Raw genomic sequence first — 18259 nt, 5'->3', positions numbered from 1 at the left:
ACAGAGCATGGCGGGCAATGGCAGCCTGAGGGATCAGGCGGGCAGCCAATCCCTTCACGGCGACTCGTCCACCTCCAGCCGAACGTACAACACTCTTCCTACTCCCTCATCATATTCTCAGCGGCCTCCCATCGTTCCTTTGCTGCCTCCACCATTCCATCCTCCCCTCCCCCCCCACCTTTTCCCTTCAACTTTGTCACCATTTACTTCTTCGTTTTTCCCTGATTAGGGGTCACCAAGCTATGGAATGTAAGTATTTTATTTGTCTTTCCTAGCTTTTCCTAGACGTGTCCTGCCACTGTCGGCCGGGGTACTTCTCCACGGTCTCGACCCACCGAAGAACTCCAGATATCCCCTACATCTGGTGTATTGAGGGGTTCTCGGGTTCCTCCTGGTTAAGGTCTGGCTGGCTTTCTTCTCCTGTACCTGTTTTTGCCTTTGGATTTGCCCCTATTATCCCCCATCTCTTCCCTACCACTCTCCGTCGCGTTTCATCCAGCCCGCCATCAAAAACACGCCCATCCATCATACCTTCATCTTCTACCTCGTTCACCTACCTATTCTGTTCGATTCTAGTGGAATCTGAGTCGCGTAAATCTGTTTTACACTATGCCGTGCCTTCCATCCCTCTCCGGGCTCGTACCGGGCTTCAATGCTGATGCCTCTCATCATCAATAGCTACTAGCATGGTGATCCCATCTACCTCCGAGCCATCGGCCACAATGGCCCTGATGAATGGGTACTCCGCATCACCTGCCTCCGATGCTGCAAGCAGCAGAGACGAGCTTGCAGTCAGCGAGAGTGAAGGCCACCTGTCCGACTCCTTTGCAAACCATGCCGCACGCGAATCATCATCCTCCCCCGAGGAAGACGCCGCAGACGAGTCCTATAATGCCGGCTCCCCGGACGCGGAGGGAGATGAGGATGCTTTTGGGATGGAAAATGACGAGGATCAGAGCAGTGCATCCGGCTCTGAAAACTCTTCATCGTCAGAAACCAGGCGTGGCACGAAACGGAAATCGTCGTCGGTCAATGAATCAGACTATATCCGACAGAACCCCGATCTATACGGCCTTCGCCGAAGCGCAAGAGCCCGCACGACGCGTCAAATAGTCGAATCAGACTCGGACTCTGACTCTGATGCTGTAGCACCCCGTGCTAAGCGTCGACGCGCCGCAGCCTCACAACCCTCCTCGAAACGTCCCTCCCGCTCCGCAACCCAGTCGTCGTTCTCCGAAGACTCGGACAGCGATGAGTATGGAGGCCCCCGCGCTCGTACAAGTAAGGCAAGGCGACGGCGGCTCCTTCAAGCCTCATCAAACGATGCACCTTCTCATCCTGAGGTTCGTTTCTCAACGAGGAATGCCTCTCGGGTCTCGAATTACAATGAAGATGATGATGATTCCATGTTCGAGGATGACCCCGATGAGATGACGCAGAATTATTGGGTGAATACCGTGGAGGATGATCGCCCAGCTGTCGATATTGTGCTCAATCATCGCCTGAAGGATGGCGTGGACCCAAGTAGCCTCGACGTCGGCCGCCACGACTTTGAGTTCTACATCAAATGGCAAGGCAAATCTCACTACCATGCTACATGGGAAACGGCCGAGAGTCTTGCCAACTGTCGTAGTACCCGCCGCCTTGACAATTATATACGCAAAACCCTGTCCGAAGACGTCCGCCTCAAAAATGACGAAGATGTTGCCCCTGAGGATCGAGAGAAATGGAACCTCGATCGTGAGAGGGATGTAGACGCTATTGAGGATTACAAACAAGTTGAGCGAGTCATCGGAATGCGCGAAGGCGACGAAGGGACAGAGTACTTCGTCAAATGGAAGCGCCTGTTCTATGACTCTTGTACATGGGAGAGTGAAGAGCTCGTTAGTAATATTGCTCAGCGCGAGATAGACCGTTTTCTAGATCGCTCCTCTCGCCCCCCGGTGTCAGACAAGTCCGAAACCAACCCAGCCACGCGAAAGTCATTCGAGACAATCAAAAGCACACCGAGCTTCCTGCAGAATGGCCAGCTGAAGGAGTTCCAAGTGAAAGGTGTCAACTTTATGGCCTTCAATTGGGTGAAGAATCGCAATGTTGTGCTGGCCGACGAGATGGGTCTTGGGAAGACCGTTCAGACCGTTGCTTTCATCAACTGGCTACGCCATGTGCGCCGCCAGCAAGGGCCTTTCGTGGTCGTCGTCCCACTGTCGACGATGCCATCCTGGGCTGAGACTTTCGACTACTGGACCCCTGACCTGAACTATGTCGTCTACAATGGCAATGAGGCTGCACGCACCGTTCTGCGTGAACATGAGCTCATGGTAGACGGCAACCCCCGACGGCCCAAGTTCAATGTACTTCTTACAACATATGAGTATGTCCTACTGGACTCGGCCTTCCTGAGCCAGTTCAAGTGGCAGTTTATGGCCGTGGATGAGGCACATCGGTTGAAGAATCGCGAATCTCAGCTATATTTGAAGTTGCTCGAGTTCAGGTCTCCGGCTCGACTTCTCATCACAGGCACCCCTATCCAGAACAACCTCGCAGAACTTTCTGCCCTTCTAGACTTCCTAAATCCGGGCTTGGTTCACATCGATGCCGACATGGATCTGAACGCAGAAGCGGCCTCTCATAAGCTTGCGGAACTGACGAAGGCTATTCAACCCTTCATGCTACGTCGAACGAAGTCGAAGGTGGAGTCAGACCTTCCTCCCAAGACCGAGAAGATCATTCGCGTCGAGCTTTCCGACGTCCAACTGGAGTACTACAAGAACATTCTCACCAAGAATTACGCTGCGCTCAATGACGGAGCCAGAGGTCAGAAACAATCACTTCTGAACATCATGATGGAGCTGAAGAAAGCAAGTAACCATCCATTCATGTTCCCCAATGCCGAAGCCAGGATTCTCGAAGGTAGTACTCGCCGGGAGGATGTTCTGAGGGCAATGATCACCAGCAGTGGTAAAATGATGCTCTTGGATCAGCTTCTCGCCAAGCTGAAACGCGACGGCCACCGTGTGTTGATCTTTAGCCAGATGGTAAAGATGCTTGACATCCTCGGTGATTATATGGAATTCCGTGGATACACATATCAGCGCCTAGATGGTACCATCCCTGCGGCTGCACGTCGTTTGGCTATTGAACATTACAATGCCCCCGGGAGCAATGACTTTGCTTTCATTCTGTCTACCCGAGCCGGTGGTCTTGGAATCAACCTTATGACGGCAGATACTGTAGTCTTGTTTGATTCAGACTGGAATCCTCAGGCTGATCTCCAAGCCATGGCCAGAGCGCACCGTATCGGACAGACGAGACCGGTCAGTGTGTATCGTCTGGTGTCGAAAGATACCGTGGAGGAAGAAGTGATTGAGAGAGCTCGGAATAAGCTTCTTCTCGAGTTTATCACAATCCAACGCGGTGTTACTGACAAGGAGGCGACAGAGATTCAGAACAAGATGGCTCGTAGTGGGATCTCGGTCAGCGAGCCAAACTCAACGGAGGATATCTCACGTATTCTCAAGCGTCGTGGCCAGAGGATGTTCGAGCAGACTGGTAACCAGGAAAAGCTTGAACAGCTTGACATCGACTCAGTACTCGCAAATGCGGAACTTCATCAGACCGAACAGGCCGAGGAAATCCAGGCTGACGGTGGCGAAGAGTTCCTTCGAGCCTTCGAATATGTTGACATCAAGGTGGACGATCTTAGTTGGGACGACATTATACCTAAAGAACAGCTAGAAGAGATAAAGGCAGAGGAGAAGAAGAAAGCCGACGAACGCTATCTTGCCGAAGTCATTGAGCAGAATCGACCTCGCAAGCGCAATGCACCGGGTGACGCACGGGATACCCGAGAAGAACGCAAAGCCAAAAGGTTAGCGAGAGCACAGGTCAGTATGGAGAATGGCGATGATTCCGATTCGAATGCTCAGTCGGACCCGAAACGACCGCTTGTGGAGAAAGAATATCGCCATCTTCTGCGTGCCTACCTTCGTTATGGAAATATGGTAGAACGTGAGGAGGATGTCGTTCGTGAGGCACGTCTCCTTGACCGTGATAGAGAGACGGTCAAGGCTGCTCTCCGCGAAATAACTGACAAGGCTGCCGATCTGGTTCGGGAAGACATAGAGAAACTCGAGGCCCTTGAACACGCCGGTAAGGTGCCGACGAAGAAAGAAAAGAAGGCGGTCTTGTTTGATCTCCATGGAGTCAAGCGTCTTAATGCGTACACTATTGTGGAACGTCCGACGGAAATGCGTATCTTGAAGGAGGCGACGGCCGCGGTGCCTGACTTCAAGAATTTCCGGATACCGGAAGCTACCAAAGCCGCGGATTATACGTGTCCATGGGGTGCGCGCGAAGACGGGATGCTGTGTATCGGTATTGCGCGGCACGGATATGGTGCCTGGACGCAGATCCGGGACGATCCCGACCTTGCCCTTGGCGATAAGTTCTTCCTTGAAGAGCACCGTGTCGAGAGGAAAAATGAACGTATGAATGCTGAGGACAAGACAACGAAGTCCCCAGGAGCCGTTCACCTTGTTCGTCGCGCAGACTATCTGTTATCTGTTCTTCGTGACAAAGCCACCAACGGTTCAAGTGTCAGCGCGAAGAGAGCTGTCGATAACCATCATCGGAACAACCGGAAAGGTTCCCGTACGCATGCCAGCAACAGCGTCTCAGCTTCACCGGCACCGTCTCTTTCTCGTAGAGGCCACCGGGAAACAGAACGTTCCAGGCATCGGTCTCATACCCACGGCGCCAGAGATAGTGTTGAACGACACCACACTCCCAGTCACGACGCTCGACCCAGATCCGTGCATGAAGGGGAACGAAGCCGTCATAGAACCTCCGACGCGTCCAGTGAGGATATTCGGCGTCGTAAGCCTAATGAGAATGGCTACTCCGCCGGCAAAGAGGATATGGCTCGCTTGTTCTTCAAGCCCATTCGCGAGAATCTGAAGAAGGTGTCGGCCGTTACTAAAGAGAATTTCCCGAATAAGGCTGAACGGGCTACGGAGTTGAGACGTCTACTTGGCAAGGTCGGTGAATTTATCGGCCAGAATTTGAAGGGCCAGGGCTCCATGACGTCTTTGGAGACTCGTTTATGGTATGTCCAATGCAATCCGCCTTATGTTCCGAACAGAGTATACTGACTCTAACAACAGGCAATATGTTTCGGTACACTACTGGCCCAACAAAGATGCCGGAGGGGCTAAACTTCAAGAAATGTATCATAAACTGATCGCTGCCCGTAAGGAGGCTGCTGCTTCCAAGCCAGCCTCCAACGGAGAGTAGATGCCGGTTTCAAACCCCGGTATTTCTCAGCGAAAAGATGTCAAGGGTCTTGTTTTTTTTTTCATGGAGTTCTTTTTGCTTCAATTCATGTTAAAAGGTACATATGCATCATTTGGGTTAGCATGGCGACGGCGTCTGGTATGATCTACGAATAAGGAGTGTTGTGTGAAGTTGACCCATGAGTGGCCTTCTATGATGTTTGCATGCATGGCAGCTATTTCTTTGGCTCTTACGTCTTGCGGTTCCCCCGTATTTGGAGCATCGGGATTTGTGATGTGTTCACATATATCGTTTCCTTCTATCTCTCTATCGCTCATCATTCGCTTCCCCCCATATACCTCCGGAATGATGAGCGTTCTTGTTGTTTCCATGATATCGAACCCGGGAAAGAAAAACCCACCGTTGCCTTGATTGTTTCTTAGCCCTTTTTCCCATACCACTTAAACCATCCGAGCAGGGCTCCTTATATTCTTTGAATTCATGTATCTTCTTTTCATACTATCAGCATCTTTGGGATATTACTATTCTCTGGAGTTTAAATCCATTTTCTTCCATTCAAGCCTGGGAATATCCATCTTCTTGTTCTGCTTTCTGTATCGACGTGTCATTAGACCTCGATAACTAGTTGGGTTTATTTCATTCACACCAACAGGAAAGAGTGGCTGGCTTATTATGTGTTGTGCTTTTCCCCATTGTTTAGGACACGTCTTGAAGGCTACTACTTGCCATGCTTGTTCACGCGAAAAACAGGAGGCGCGGAGTGCATGAGTCCCGGATTCTTACATCTCTTCTCTTAACGGAGTACAATTACAGCACGTTTGAACAGCTATAGGGGGTACATGCATGGAATAAAACAAGATACTCAATTTTCGGTCTTTTTCGATGTGATTCATGCTATCAATACTGGAAAGAAAAAAAGAAAAAGGAGAAAAGAAAGCGCCAATCCCATTTCGTAAGTTACAAACAGCAGACAGGTAATAATAGTAGTAAAGACCAGGATATTTTGCGATAACGAAAGCGAAACGAAGCGAAACGAATTGAACTAATCCGGAATTGATCAAGTCCCTGCATGTCCCGTGACGTGGTAAAACAATGGAGAGAAAAGGTGTATGATAAGGGGGGAAAGAATGGAATATGAGTAGTAGTGACACGTTTTTTTATCACAAGAGACGTGACGTGGCCCAATTCCGTAGCTAAGTCATTACCAGCAGCCCCAAGAAAGAAAATCCCAAAAAGAAGCCCCCAAAACAAGAAGGTAAAGTACAAGGGCAAAGAGGGGGAAAGAGCAATAGGAAAGGCAGGAGTGATCAAATCAAGAAGGATATATTAAATGACCATCACATTCAAGATCAACAATCGCATCATGGAGGAACAGATCCAGACCCCTGGTCTTGTGCAACATCTACCTCCATTGGCTGCTCCGACTGCGGCGGATTATCCGTCCCATTTGCCGGCGCAGACTTGGACACGCTGAATTTCTCATCAAGGAGCTTGAACAATCGTACCTCGGCCTCCATCAGATCATCGAAGATCGCCTCCTTCTCCATCCAAGATTCCTTTCTCTTGACGCGAATCTTTTCCCATGCGACGCGTAGCTCCGCGCCATCCTGCTGTGCCCAATGGATCTGTCTCAGAAGCAACCGATACAGTTGCGGGCCTTCGAGCAGCATCTCGTAGGTGTCGAATTCCTTCTCCAACCCACCAGGAGGTACGTGAAGATCGTCCTCCAGTCCTGCGCCCTCCTCATTGGCACTTTCGCTATGATCTCCTGCATCGTCCTTCGGTGGAAACGATAGCTTCAGCTTCAATCGTTGGATCTTGCCAGACGGAGTCGCGGTCGGCGTTCCTGCCGCCGAAGCAGCGACATTGTGGTGTTTGGGTACGGGGTCGGAGGGACGAAGCGCCTCTGTTTCATGGACAGTTCTCATGTGTTTGGCAAGGGCATCTGATCGAGTGAAGCTGCGGTCGCATTCTATAGGCAAATATCAAGGAACAATGTTAGACGCTGCCAAGGGATAACAAGAAAGGAACTTATAACGGGGAAGGTCTGGGGAAACTTACCTGGTAGAGCGCAATAGAAGGGCTTTTCTCGCGTATGGCTTCTCATGTGTGCGCGCAGCGCATAGCCACTTGCGTGCGTTTGGCCCTTCCGACTGCAATCGGACCATTCGCAGGAGTATTTCTTCTGTCGGCTCCCGACATGTTCTTCATGTATGTGCTTTACGAGACCGTCCATGTTGCCTAGGTCACCGGCGTCGCATCCATCCCAGCGACAGATGGTGACTTGATCGTTGCCTTGGCCGCTGTAGTCATCATCCTGACTGCCTCCGATGAGAGCGAGGGTGTTAGGAGAATTGGGAATGTCGCCGGAGGTATCGGACGAGATGGAGGTGGAGGGAGAAGGAGGAGGGAGGTCATCTTGGAAAGTGGTCGAGACGGGAGTATTGCGATCCCAAGAAGCAACACCAGTGCGACGACGCTTAGAGGGAGGCATGTTGGAGCCCGAGGGGGAGAAGCCTTGCTTTAGGTCGTCGCGATCCGACATGTCGTCGGAAGCAATGGAGGAGAGGGGGGAGCCCGGAGATTCCGTCATGGTGGTTGACAGGAGAGGGGGGCCCGCTTTCAGCAGAGTTGGAGAGTGAATGACGGAGAGAATTGAGCGACAGCTGTGGGCCTTTAGGAGTGTTACTGGCACTGGCCGGAGGAGTGAGCCCAGGTTTAGGATGTTTGGAAGTCGATATCCGGCGCCGGAGTATACACTGGGCTGAGCACCCGGCACGTGATGAGGCTATTGCGCCGCCAATTTTCTTCGCGTCCGAATTCCCTCTTCTTTTCTTCCCTTCTTTTACACCCAACTGGTCTTAGAGACTGGAAAATGCACACTGGAGACTTCACCTTGAGGTCTGATGTGACTCGGTTCTCTCTCAGGGGTTACTTAAGCTACTTCCTAGCTCATTGTTTCCTTGTTTTCGTGATCTGTTCAACAGATCCTGCCCACACAGTGTTGAGCAGGGTAAGTTGCCGCCAATTTCCTACCACTTTATTGTGTTTCGAATCTGCCGCAACTTCCATGATGAATTAATCAAGAATTCTGCAATCCTGACAATCTCCTACTTTTTGTGAGATTGCATGTTGACTCTTCTACACTTGATCTGACCCTTCGTCTGTTTTGATTGTGTCCATGAAGCTTTCCACTTTCGCCTTGTCAACACAAGCTGACAGTTCTGGCTTATTCAGGATCATACTATCTCTCCTATACTATATATATATAGCAATGATATCATTTTCAGTATCAACAAACTACCAAATATACGCCGTGTGAATACCAAACAACCGTAGCTTAGTAGCGAGCTCCGATCACCTGAATCCGGTCCAGAATACTCTTAAGCTCGTCCATCTCAGCATCACTAAGGCGAGGGACTCCCTCCAGGTTCTGAGTAACCTTGTCAACCGTCGTACCACCAGGAATGGGGATAATGGTGGGCATTCCCGGCTTGCCGCTCAGCGTGAGGATCCAAGCCAGGGCGATCTGGACAGGAGCCACGCCCTTCCGCGTCGCCAGGTCCTTGACCTCGTTGACCAGCTTGATATTTTCCTTCATGGCATCCTCCTGGAACTTGGGTAGCGTTCTACGGAAATCACCCTCAGGGATCTCAGACACACTGGTGAAAGCACCCGCCAACACGCCCCGGCCCAAAGGCGAGTAAGCCACAACGGGGATGTTGAGCTCAGCACAAACCTTAGCGACGTCATTGTTGAGAATCGTGGTATCAAAGAGGGACAATTCAACCTCTACCGCTGCGATCGGGTGGACCTTGTGACTGCGCGATCTCGTCAGCTGCCATTCTTTTTTTGTGTAACCAGCTTTTGCACGAGAATGAATGTGTGGTGTGTAGCAACGTACGCTCTGCGAATAGTCTCTGCATCGACTTCACTCAGACCAATACCTCCAATCTTGCCCTCCTTGACATATTGTGCCAGAGTGCTCACTTGCTGCTCCACCGGCACGTTGGGATCCTGTCTAGCGCACTCGAAGATATCGATCTTCTTCTTTCCGTCCAGCACGCGCAGACACTCCTCCACACTCCGGCGGATGTTGGCCTCGGAGCTATCGGGGGTAAGCTCTCCACGCTTCAAGCCACCCTTGATGCTCAGGACGACCTTCTCGGCGTTCTCGGGGTACTTGGTGAAGTACTTGTTCAGGAGGTGGCAGGAGTTGTAATCGGGCGTGCCGTAGAGCTCGCCGGCGTTCCAGAAGTTGGCTCCTAGCTTGAGAGTGGTGTTCAGGGTTTCGAAGCATTGCTCGTGAGAGGGAGGCTGGGGAACCCAGGTCATTCCTTTGATTTGACATCATTATCGTCAGCTGCTGCAGAATATGGTGGCTGCGGGGTTGATCGTGTCCACATACTCATGGTTCCGTAGCCGGTAGGGCCGACTTCGCGTCCGTTGAGGGAAGGCATTTTGCTGTGTATGTTGTAGCGATTGAATATTTCGTGGTGTTCGATTCGAGGTTTGGATGTGTAGCTCTTGAGACCACAATATGATGGTGTTGAAGAGCTGAGCTGAGCTTGAAAGTTTGGTTCGGTTTGCAGCCGCAATGCAGAGGGTCGATGAGGGGCTTTTATCTCTGCTTCCCCCACCTCAACATCAGTATTCGGATTTCCTCGGACATTGGCCTGTATCACCGCCCTTGACTCACAAAGGCGTGCAAGACCCGCTGATTGACTGTGAGTACAATTAGATTCGATGAGTTCTGTGGATCTGCCGCGGTATTAGCTATGGAGGCCGAGGGGGTCCTCCCGGATTTAGCTGGAGTTAAGGTCGTAGACCGACGGACGAAAGTTAAAACCACGAGAGCGTAGAATCAAATAGATGGACGGAGACCGAGAGACTCTGGGATCACCAAGTCAATTTCTACTTCAGGTACTAACTCATTATATAGCTTCCTTGCCATTGGACTTCGTCAATCGTGACACGCCGCTGAATACTTTTCAAACAAACAGGAGTATAGGAGACATCGGGACAACATCAAGACAGCAAACCACTCGCCAACCGAACCTTACAATTTCATGAAAATGGCGACAAATTAAGGAACGAGTATACTATTCCTGTTGCTCAGTGCAGTGTATGCTCGTCACTGCTGTCCACAGCATCCTTGAAGGCGTCCTGTATGTTCTCCATCAAGGCCTTCACGAACCCGGAAGGGTCCGCTGCTGGGTTTGGAAGCCTGCCACCCTTACTACTCTTGCCGTCGTCAGAGTCTTTCTTGTTATCATTGGAGGTCGAGTCATCGGCAACCTTATCGGTATCCTTGTTTGTATCCTTCCCATTATCTGTCTCATCGTCATCCTCTTGATTGACATCGTTGTTTTGAGAGGTCACGGTCTTTGTAGGGCTGTTGCTGTCATCGATGACATCGGGCTCATTGTCCGACTTCCAGTGATTGAGTTTGGTCAAGTCGTGGAGCCCAATAGAGTCAAAGAGAGTGTCGATGAGATCGCTGTTCTCGTCGTCGGGGGTAGCGGCCTGAGGGATCATTCGCTGCGGCGAGAGAGTCAGCTAATATGGAGGGTGTGAGTACACAGACAAAATACTTACCGGGTCAGGAGATCTCGAACTCACCGCTCTCGATACATTGTGCTTGTTCGATGTAGGTACAGGATATGCGAGGGCGAGAGAAGAGAAGGTAAGGAATGTGAGGACCATGCAGGTCACTGATGGCGTCTTGGAGTGCATGATGCTGTAAAATGGCAGTGCGACGTGTTGTTTGGAATGAAGAGGTCAAGTCTGAAAGGGTAATGGAGACTGGTGAAGTGCTTCAAGGAGTAGGTTTCAGGTGAAATAGGATTTGAGAGTTTGAAGAGATTATCGAGCCTAGATATACTTCTCCTCGTTGCCCGGGACCCCTGTGCGATGAGACTTCGCCGTCGTGCGGAATGGAAGGGCTGGATAGATGTCGCGGGGGGAATACCACGCGTTTTGCAAGATCGCGTCTCAAGATAAGGTCCAGCCATTAACAGGCTTTTGCACGCCACTCACTTCTCAGATTCTGGAAGATTGCTTGCTACTGGGAGGCAGTCTCCTTAGGCTAAGTTGATGCCACCATCGCTATCGCACGGAAACACCAACTAATCCAAAGCTCATCTTCGCGATACTCCCATTGAAGAAGAGCAAAGTTGCCGTTGTTTTATTCAGCTATCCAGGCCTGATCAATTGAGACAGTAGCATAGGCCCTAAATGGTAGGGGTGGACCGTCTCGCATTCCAGGGGCCTTGAGCATTCCAGCCCGGTTGCTTGCCTGACAGGGATAGGCTCGCCACATATCGATATGAGATCATCACAGACAATGGAAATTGAATTCTGGGGAATGTATAATGTCTCTCGAGCACCGTACCTACTGGCTGGGAGGTGTTAGCGGAACGTTCATCCCGACCACTCTAAGTCTGCAATGTGCACGCGTCGCGTCTATAGTAGACTTACGGATAAGATGCCAAACACTCGACAACAATGTATTATCTACTTCTGCAGCAGTCTCTCGGGTGGCATTGCCCCAAAAACGGAGTTGTCACTATCCAGCTCAGAGCATTGGGCCTGATCTTGACATGATATCTGTGTCGCACATCTGTGCCTGTCCAGTATGATTTATCCCCCTCCGCGCTGATAGCTTCATTGTTCGCTGGAAGCGTAACCAGGTCAACTACCTCACCACTAGTACAGTCTCTCTGTACTAAGGGCTCACGAGGTTGTCATAACTCTGCGCCTCAAGATCTGGTCGCCACATAAGCACAAAGTCCCTCTCGAGGAGGGAACAAATGATTCAATGTGTTTCTACCGAGGACACAGTGCCGGGCCTGAGTCAGCTGTGCCTCAAGGCTTAACTTCGAACAGTATCGATATATTGCATCTTCAATGACTGAACTAGCAACAGGGGGACGAATTACAACGCTCATTCATTGGTCTTGATGCGATGGAGGGGTAAGCTGAGGGTGGTGCTGGGGCGATGTCGAGATGGAGTAACTGGTGAGAACCCAGCAAGTCGTTCGTAATGTCTCACTGTGATAAGGCCTCTAAGGGCAAACGTCAGCTGTCATGGGCACATAACAGTAACTGGGTGTCAGCTAAGGCAACTAACAAGTAATCAGACTCGATACTGCAAGTTTATGGTTGTGTCTGACAATAGGTGAAACATGCAGTTTGTCAAAGCCCCAGGCATATACATGTTATCTTCGCCTGATTTGGGCTGGCTGAGCGCCTACCAAGGTGCGTTGATTGGGCAGTCAACGTCATCCTTCAATTCAGAGAGACACGTAAGTGCGTCGTCGTTGGCCTGGGTTCTCTACCTAATAATGGGACAACATTGTTCAGCACCATGCAAGCAGTTAGTGAACAAGCATATGTCTTCTTCAATCCCAGATAGGTATTCCAGTCGTATCAAACGACAAGGCCACAAACACAGGGTCCAACACCCAGCAGACCAGAACGCAGACCCTGCCTGGGACCTGCTGCAAGAGGCCAAGCGAGCCAAGAGCCATAGTACGAATACAATCAGCCCATTTCCCACCTGCAAACGTATCCCCTTGACCACATGAACCAACCAACGCTCATGCAAAGCGCCTTCATTTCGGCATACGTGATCAGTCTCAAGCAGTAGTAGCAGTAGTAGCCGCCCCAAGGCACCCAATTCAAGGGTCCTGCCCCGTGGCTGCTTACTAGCCTACAAGCCTGACTCGCCGAGGGGTGGCGCCCGTTATACTTTGCTAGACGGCAGTCTGATCCTGTCACGCATTTGTCCAGCGGCATTACTCGTCCACTACGACCGAGAAGGAATGATCTTCTCTGCAGGCTGCGCCGCTGTGTTTAGTTAGCCTTGATATGTTGGAGTAATTCCTCCGGTGTTGGCTGCGTAAGGCCTGCGGCAGCAGCATGGGCGACGCACGAGACCTCCACACTTACAGGGCGCTGGTCGAGATCATTCAACGCAGAAGGTAACTTTGTCCACGACGAAGAAAGTGCTGGGCCTTGTGGGATTATGCGTGGAATAACCCGTCTATAATGGAGGTGCGTACACACATACGTAGTCAGGTCAATAGGAAAGCCAAGGGGGGAAGGGAATTCCGAAACGTCGGCTGCTCCTCCCCTTTCGTTTATGTCAAAACTCCCTCATCACGACATTGCATTATCTCTGACGGGATGAATGAACGGATGAGAAGACGCTACGTAGACATCTTCGGGGGCTTGTGTGCCTTTGCACCGCTTCATTTTGAGTTAACCCCGATGAAGGACACACTAGTTAGCAGGGGCAACAGGCAGAAAAATTTCGATGCCACGGTTCAGGACGCAAATGAGGCGAAAAAAAATGAAAAATAAAATAAAATAAAAATGTGAGGGAACCCTTAGATGAGGTGCGCCCCAATAGCTACGGAGGAGCATCCCCGCTTCGATCTTGAATTTCTTCGTTCTTTTACATATCTATACTAGTCTAGTAGTTGAGAGCCCTAAGCAATTGCTCGGCGACGCTAGGTTGGCCCCACTGGGCACCGGAGTATTCGTATGCACCTACGGAGTACGTATCAAGGTGTCAAGGGAAATGATTCAAGACGGAGGGTCACGGAATCAACGTGATTACGGGGCGGAGTAAACAATGAGATCGGAGTTATACATGGTATGAATTGTATTCTCAGTACGATCGTGGCCGTTCTGGGGTTACCAGGTACCATGGGATGGGCAGCATGGATTGTGTGTGTACCGTCTCATCAATGTAGATAAGAATCGATGAAGGAAAACAGGGTATCTTGGTTAGTTAGTGTTTGGTTCGACACCTGATCGGTCCCTAACTAACCGGTCTTTTTACCCCGTAGTTTGCCTGGCTTACGTATGTTTCCAGTCAACACCAGGTGGTCTAGTCTGTCTAGTTGCTTCGTGTTGACCCTTTGTCCCTCTCTCTCTCTCTCTTTCTCTGACTCTCTAGCCTGAAGATAGTGGCATCGAATTGAGCCCTGAAAAGCATAGCTGAACCGGACCTTCAGCCAACAAGCCACCAGGCGACAGTCTAGAACAGAGGGGGAAAGCGATTAGACCTCAAACAGATTAGTCTCCGGCTAATTCATGCGTATCTGAGGACTAATCTAATTCTACGCGCGGCATGTCAAATCTCGGACCCCACTGAGTGACGTCTCTGCTTACGCAGCTGGCGTTGCTAGTAGTGGTGGTGAGGTGAATGGTGGGAAGTGTGGGCTGTGGATATGCCTCCGAGGTGGGTTGTTTAGATAGAAAAGTAGTTGAGTTTAGTTGTTTTGTTGGACGGAGGAGACAAGGCGTTTTTGCATGGGCAATTGGAGTCGATATCGGCTAGGGTTAGTTTGAGTTAGTTGGATCCTGCATGTCACCACTTCTATGCTCTGACTACACTTTGATACAGTCTATCATAATAATACTATGCTTTCTAGACAGACAGTAACTGAATACATCCCAGCAATATCTCACTTAACTGACTCTGACTCTCCCACCCTTACACCAATCCCATCAATCCCATCAATCCCCTTCCACTCCACCTGCTTTCTGCACGATAAACCAGAATGAACCCAACCCTTACTAGCGCGTAGCTAAGAAGGCCACTAGATAACAGCCCCACTCCACTCACTCACCAACAACAACCCTTTGTCCCTCTCTCTCTCTCCCTCTCCAATCAATCTTTGAAGTTAAATGGGCCTTGAGAGGAGAAAAGAGAAAGAAAAAGGGAAGAAAGTATATGCGTGTCCGGAGTAATCTTACTGCCTCGGAAAGGGTAAATTACCCGTTATGGTATTTAATACCGTAACCCACAACACCCATCCACATCCACCCTTCGTGAATCTTGTCTCATTCTAAAATTTCCCATTTCTCGGTTCCTGTCCCTTGGATGTGATGGATGGGTCACTTCCCCCTCGGATATCGACTACCGTAGCGAGCTTAGTCTGGCTCAGTACTACCTTGGTCCGCCGACACTTGCCCAGCTGCGGTTCCGAACTTTCTTTCCGGACCCTGAAGATCGCAAGGGTCAGGCGCTCGCTCTTGTCTCTCGCTGGCTGGAGTTTTTGAACGAGGAAGTTGTGTGCGTGTGATGGTCCTGTTACTCAGCGGCATTGATGATCCGTACCAACATTCGGTAGTTGTTGGAACGGACCAGACAATTCCTCAGTCGAGTGAACTAGATATGTGTTTTCTTTCTCTCTATAATATCGTACTAGAAAATAAAGGGGTTTTTTTTTTTTTTTTTTTTTTTTTTTTTTTTTTTTTTGGTTTCCTTATCGAATTTGCACCTGCTGTACAGCAATCAAGCGACCGACCCTACCCGACCGAACCCCCCTTATCACAGAAACCCCGAAAGATCCCTCCACCACCTCCCCTTCCAACCCGGGATTCCCGCAGTCGCTGTTTCACTCCAATCCCACCTTTTTAATTCAATTCCTTTGTCTTAAGTAAGAGCTCGCTTCAATGAACAGCTGGTCCGAAGCGAACTCTGAGACATTGCCTATAATAAACATCTACTAAAGATAGCTAGCTAGCTATCTTATTATCTTACCAGGCTAGCAGTAGGACCCTGTCTCTTCTTTTCTTAGATACGTCGTATCTTAGATTCAAGCCATGTCTCTGATTGTGTGCGAGTGCGTGAGAGTGGCGCACACACACACACGCGCACCTGATTGTCCTGGCCTGGCCTGTCCATTTCTGCCTTAAGTTGCCTACGTATGTTTGCCCTCCGAAACTAAACTACTTCGATGTAAGTGGTGATTTAATTATAAAAAGGCGTATTATTTTAATGCCGGGATATCCGGGCTCATGTCTGATCGATTTCGATCGGTGAGAAGGAATTCCGTTTCCCCGATGACAGGAAATACATAGTAAACGAGAGCAAAGAAAAAAAAAAAAAGGTTTTGAAAATAAGCAAAGAAGATGCTTAGACATAACGCCGATTCTAGATCGTTATCTTCACCCGAATAAGCCAGACACAGCCAACGAGAAAGATATGGAGAATAGTGAAGAGAAGTCATCGTAAATCATACCAGAAACAGCAGAGATTGAAATACGAGAAAAACAACAAGGAAAAAAAACCCCTCTTCCAAGCTACTAGAAATCCCTGCATTGGTCTCTGGCACCGGTCGTTCTACCTTTCGCTGAGCAGTACCTAAGGGGGTCTAGTGTAGCCGGGAAAGGGTCCATAGGGCTCAAGCCACAGTAAGGTACTGACACTTGGCATGAGAGAAAAAAAAACAAGGGTTCTTGCTCCATTTTGTGTTCAGTTTTTCGTTTTCGTTTATTTTTTCTCGCTTTGCTTTTCTTTGGTTTTCTCCGCGGATAAATAACTACCATGTTGAGGAAAAAGAAAATAAAAGTTACTTCACGGAGGGCGTCCGAGGGTTGATATGCCACGATCTGGGCTAGATTCGGCTTGGAAACATGAGAGCGATAAGAATAGCTTGTTGTTGACTTGTTGCTAGGGAGGACTAAACAGTGGTCGTTTCATACAGTGGGTGGTTTACGTCTCGTGAGGGGAAAGAGAAGAGAGGGGAGAGGAGGGTCCAGTGCATTGACAGCGTAGTTCCCTGGCTGGCGCAGACAGTGGCACCGACGCTGAGAGAGATCTTCACAACTCTTCAATTCTTCGGATGAATGCAATGCAGCCTGGGATCCCATTCAGCCCTAGTGACCCTCCTAGGAGGGGTTAACTAACTGAAAAGTAACTAACGTCTAGTAACAGACGACTGACGAAGCCACCACTATTATGCCACTGCATACGTATGCTCGCTTCTTGGTATTTTCCCTCCCCCTTCAACGGCGTGTACTCGATCGGGGACCAGAGAATATCTAGGTTGTCTAGCACCTGAAGATGGACCCTCGCCAAGCCTGATCTAGCTAGTGGAGAAGCCGCTTACAAAGCAATTCTACGTCGTCAACCAGACGCGTCCCGTAATCTGCCAGACGATCTGCCATCGATTTGAGGACTTCTTCGGTTGGCTCGGCAGCTGAGTCATTGGATCTGCCTCGTAACGTAATCAACGGTCGAACGGGCCACACGGTCAGGCGGGCCATCCTGAAATCCCATATAAAAGATGTCTTTTTGATTCTATTATATATCAACCAGTACTACTTCTATGAAGCTCTAACTTTGTAGATAGTTTATATATATAAGAATAAGTATTCCATGAATTTTTCAGATTTTTAGAATTTTTACTTTGATAATGAAACCAGATTCTTATATAATACATATAAATACAGATATTGTAATATGATAAGTCCATAAGTAAAAGTATATTCATTTTTAGAAGGTATATAGATATTATTTATATTATTTAAAATCTATATAGAAGAAATCTAATTCTTCTAGACCTGGATGGTAGAGATATATTATGTTTAAAAAGATATCTTTTGTATAGTATTACCAGATGGCCCGCCTGACCGTGTGGCCCGTCCGACCGTTGATTACGTTATCGGCACCCGTAAGTTTACTACTTAGGTAACTAGTTGTTCACATATCTCGTAGGTCATTGGTAGAGCTCGAAGATTGGCCGCGTGCGCGACCCTGATCTCCAAAATCAATGGATTCCTGTACGGTGCCTAGATAACTACTGTAACTAGTTGATGGTAGTCAATGCCAATAGCCAGCGTGGCGTACCGTATATCAAATCCAAACTCTCTGACTCGATGTGGCTTTATTGTCATCGACATTTTCCATGGTCTTGGGTTCCTGTAGGGACTCGTATAGCGCTGCGTTAGTCCAGCCACGTCCTCTGCCTCATTTCTTTCTCCATCCAGTACGTGCAGTATGGTTCCTGGCTGGGCTGCTCACTATCTATGGCGCTGATCTCGCTGCGTATAGGTACATCCGGTGTTATCTCTCTCTCTCTCTCTCTTTCTCCTGTCTCCGACGGAATAACGGAAGACGGAGTACCTGCATTAAGATTGCACAATTATCACACCCCATTTA

General features: G+C 49.4%; 7 protein-coding genes across 7 annotated transcripts, besides 1 other annotated feature; 2 read left to right on the top strand and 5 right to left on the bottom strand.

Moving 5' to 3' along the window:
- Window positions 1-722: 722 nt before the first annotated feature.
- On the top strand, window positions 723-5295 carry An08g02200 (uncharacterized protein; the record flags this gene model as incomplete). The annotated part of the gene is made up of 2 exons (XM_001392300.3): window positions 723-5107; window positions 5166-5295. 2 exons carry the CDS (start codon window positions 723-725, stop codon window positions 5293-5295), a joined length of 4515 nt encoding a protein of 1504 aa, XP_001392337.3.
- A 1361-nt stretch (window positions 5296-6656) lies between these two features.
- Window positions 6657-7888, bottom strand: An08g02190 (uncharacterized protein; the record flags this gene model as incomplete). Its single annotated transcript, XM_001392299.1, has 2 exons — window positions 6657-7267; window positions 7357-7888. The coding sequence occupies 2 exons, from the start codon at window positions 7886-7888 to the stop codon at window positions 6657-6659; spliced, it is 1143 nt and encodes a 380-aa protein (XP_001392336.1).
- Window positions 7889-8635: 747 nt separating this feature from the next.
- Window positions 8636-9755, bottom strand: An08g02180 (uncharacterized protein; the record flags this gene model as incomplete). The annotated part of the gene is made up of 3 exons (XM_001392298.3): window positions 8636-9116; window positions 9200-9632; window positions 9704-9755. 3 exons carry the CDS (start codon window positions 9753-9755, stop codon window positions 8636-8638), a joined length of 966 nt encoding a protein of 321 aa, XP_001392335.1.
- A 655-nt stretch (window positions 9756-10410) lies between these two features.
- Window positions 10411-11031, bottom strand: An08g02170 (hypothetical protein; the record flags this gene model as incomplete). Its single annotated transcript, XM_059748870.1, has 2 exons — window positions 10411-10854; window positions 10894-11031. The coding sequence occupies 2 exons, from the start codon at window positions 11029-11031 to the stop codon at window positions 10411-10413; spliced, it is 582 nt and encodes a 193-aa protein (XP_059603901.1).
- Window positions 11032-11669: 638 nt separating this feature from the next.
- Window positions 11670-13933, top strand: An08g02160 (hypothetical protein; the record flags this gene model as incomplete). The annotated part of the gene is made up of 9 exons (XM_059748869.1): window positions 11670-11930; window positions 12038-12182; window positions 12276-12315; window positions 12359-12429; window positions 12505-12828; window positions 12934-13148; window positions 13204-13280; window positions 13386-13623; window positions 13787-13933. 9 exons carry the CDS (start codon window positions 11670-11672, stop codon window positions 13931-13933), a joined length of 1518 nt encoding a protein of 505 aa, XP_059603900.1.
- A 1801-nt stretch (window positions 13934-15734) lies between these two features.
- On the bottom strand, window positions 15735-16000 carry An08g02150 (uncharacterized protein; the record flags this gene model as incomplete). Its single annotated transcript, XM_059748868.1, has 3 exons — window positions 15735-15818; window positions 15857-15874; window positions 15962-16000. The coding sequence occupies 3 exons, from the start codon at window positions 15998-16000 to the stop codon at window positions 15735-15737; spliced, it is 141 nt and encodes a 46-aa protein (XP_059603899.1).
- Window positions 16001-16918: 918 nt separating this feature from the next.
- On the bottom strand, window positions 16919-17265 carry An08g02140 (uncharacterized protein; the record flags this gene model as incomplete). Its single annotated transcript, XM_059748866.1, has 2 exons — window positions 16919-16974; window positions 17208-17265. 2 exons carry the CDS (start codon window positions 17263-17265, stop codon window positions 16919-16921), a joined length of 114 nt encoding a protein of 37 aa, XP_059603898.1.
- Window positions 17266-17321: 56 nt separating this feature from the next.
- Window positions 17322-17760: a mobile genetic element (Remark: Vader is flanked by 44 bp inverted repeats (IR);~Title: transposon Vader - Aspergillus niger).
- Window positions 17761-18259: the final 499 nt, after the last annotated feature.

The sequence above is a fragment of the Aspergillus niger genome (assembly GCF_000002855.4).
Source record: "Aspergillus niger supercontig An08".
Taxonomy (NCBI): Eukaryota; Fungi; Ascomycota; class Eurotiomycetes; order Eurotiales; family Aspergillaceae; genus Aspergillus; species Aspergillus niger.
Note: the sequence above shows the minus strand (reverse complement) of the source record. Positions and strands in the feature narration are given on the sequence as shown.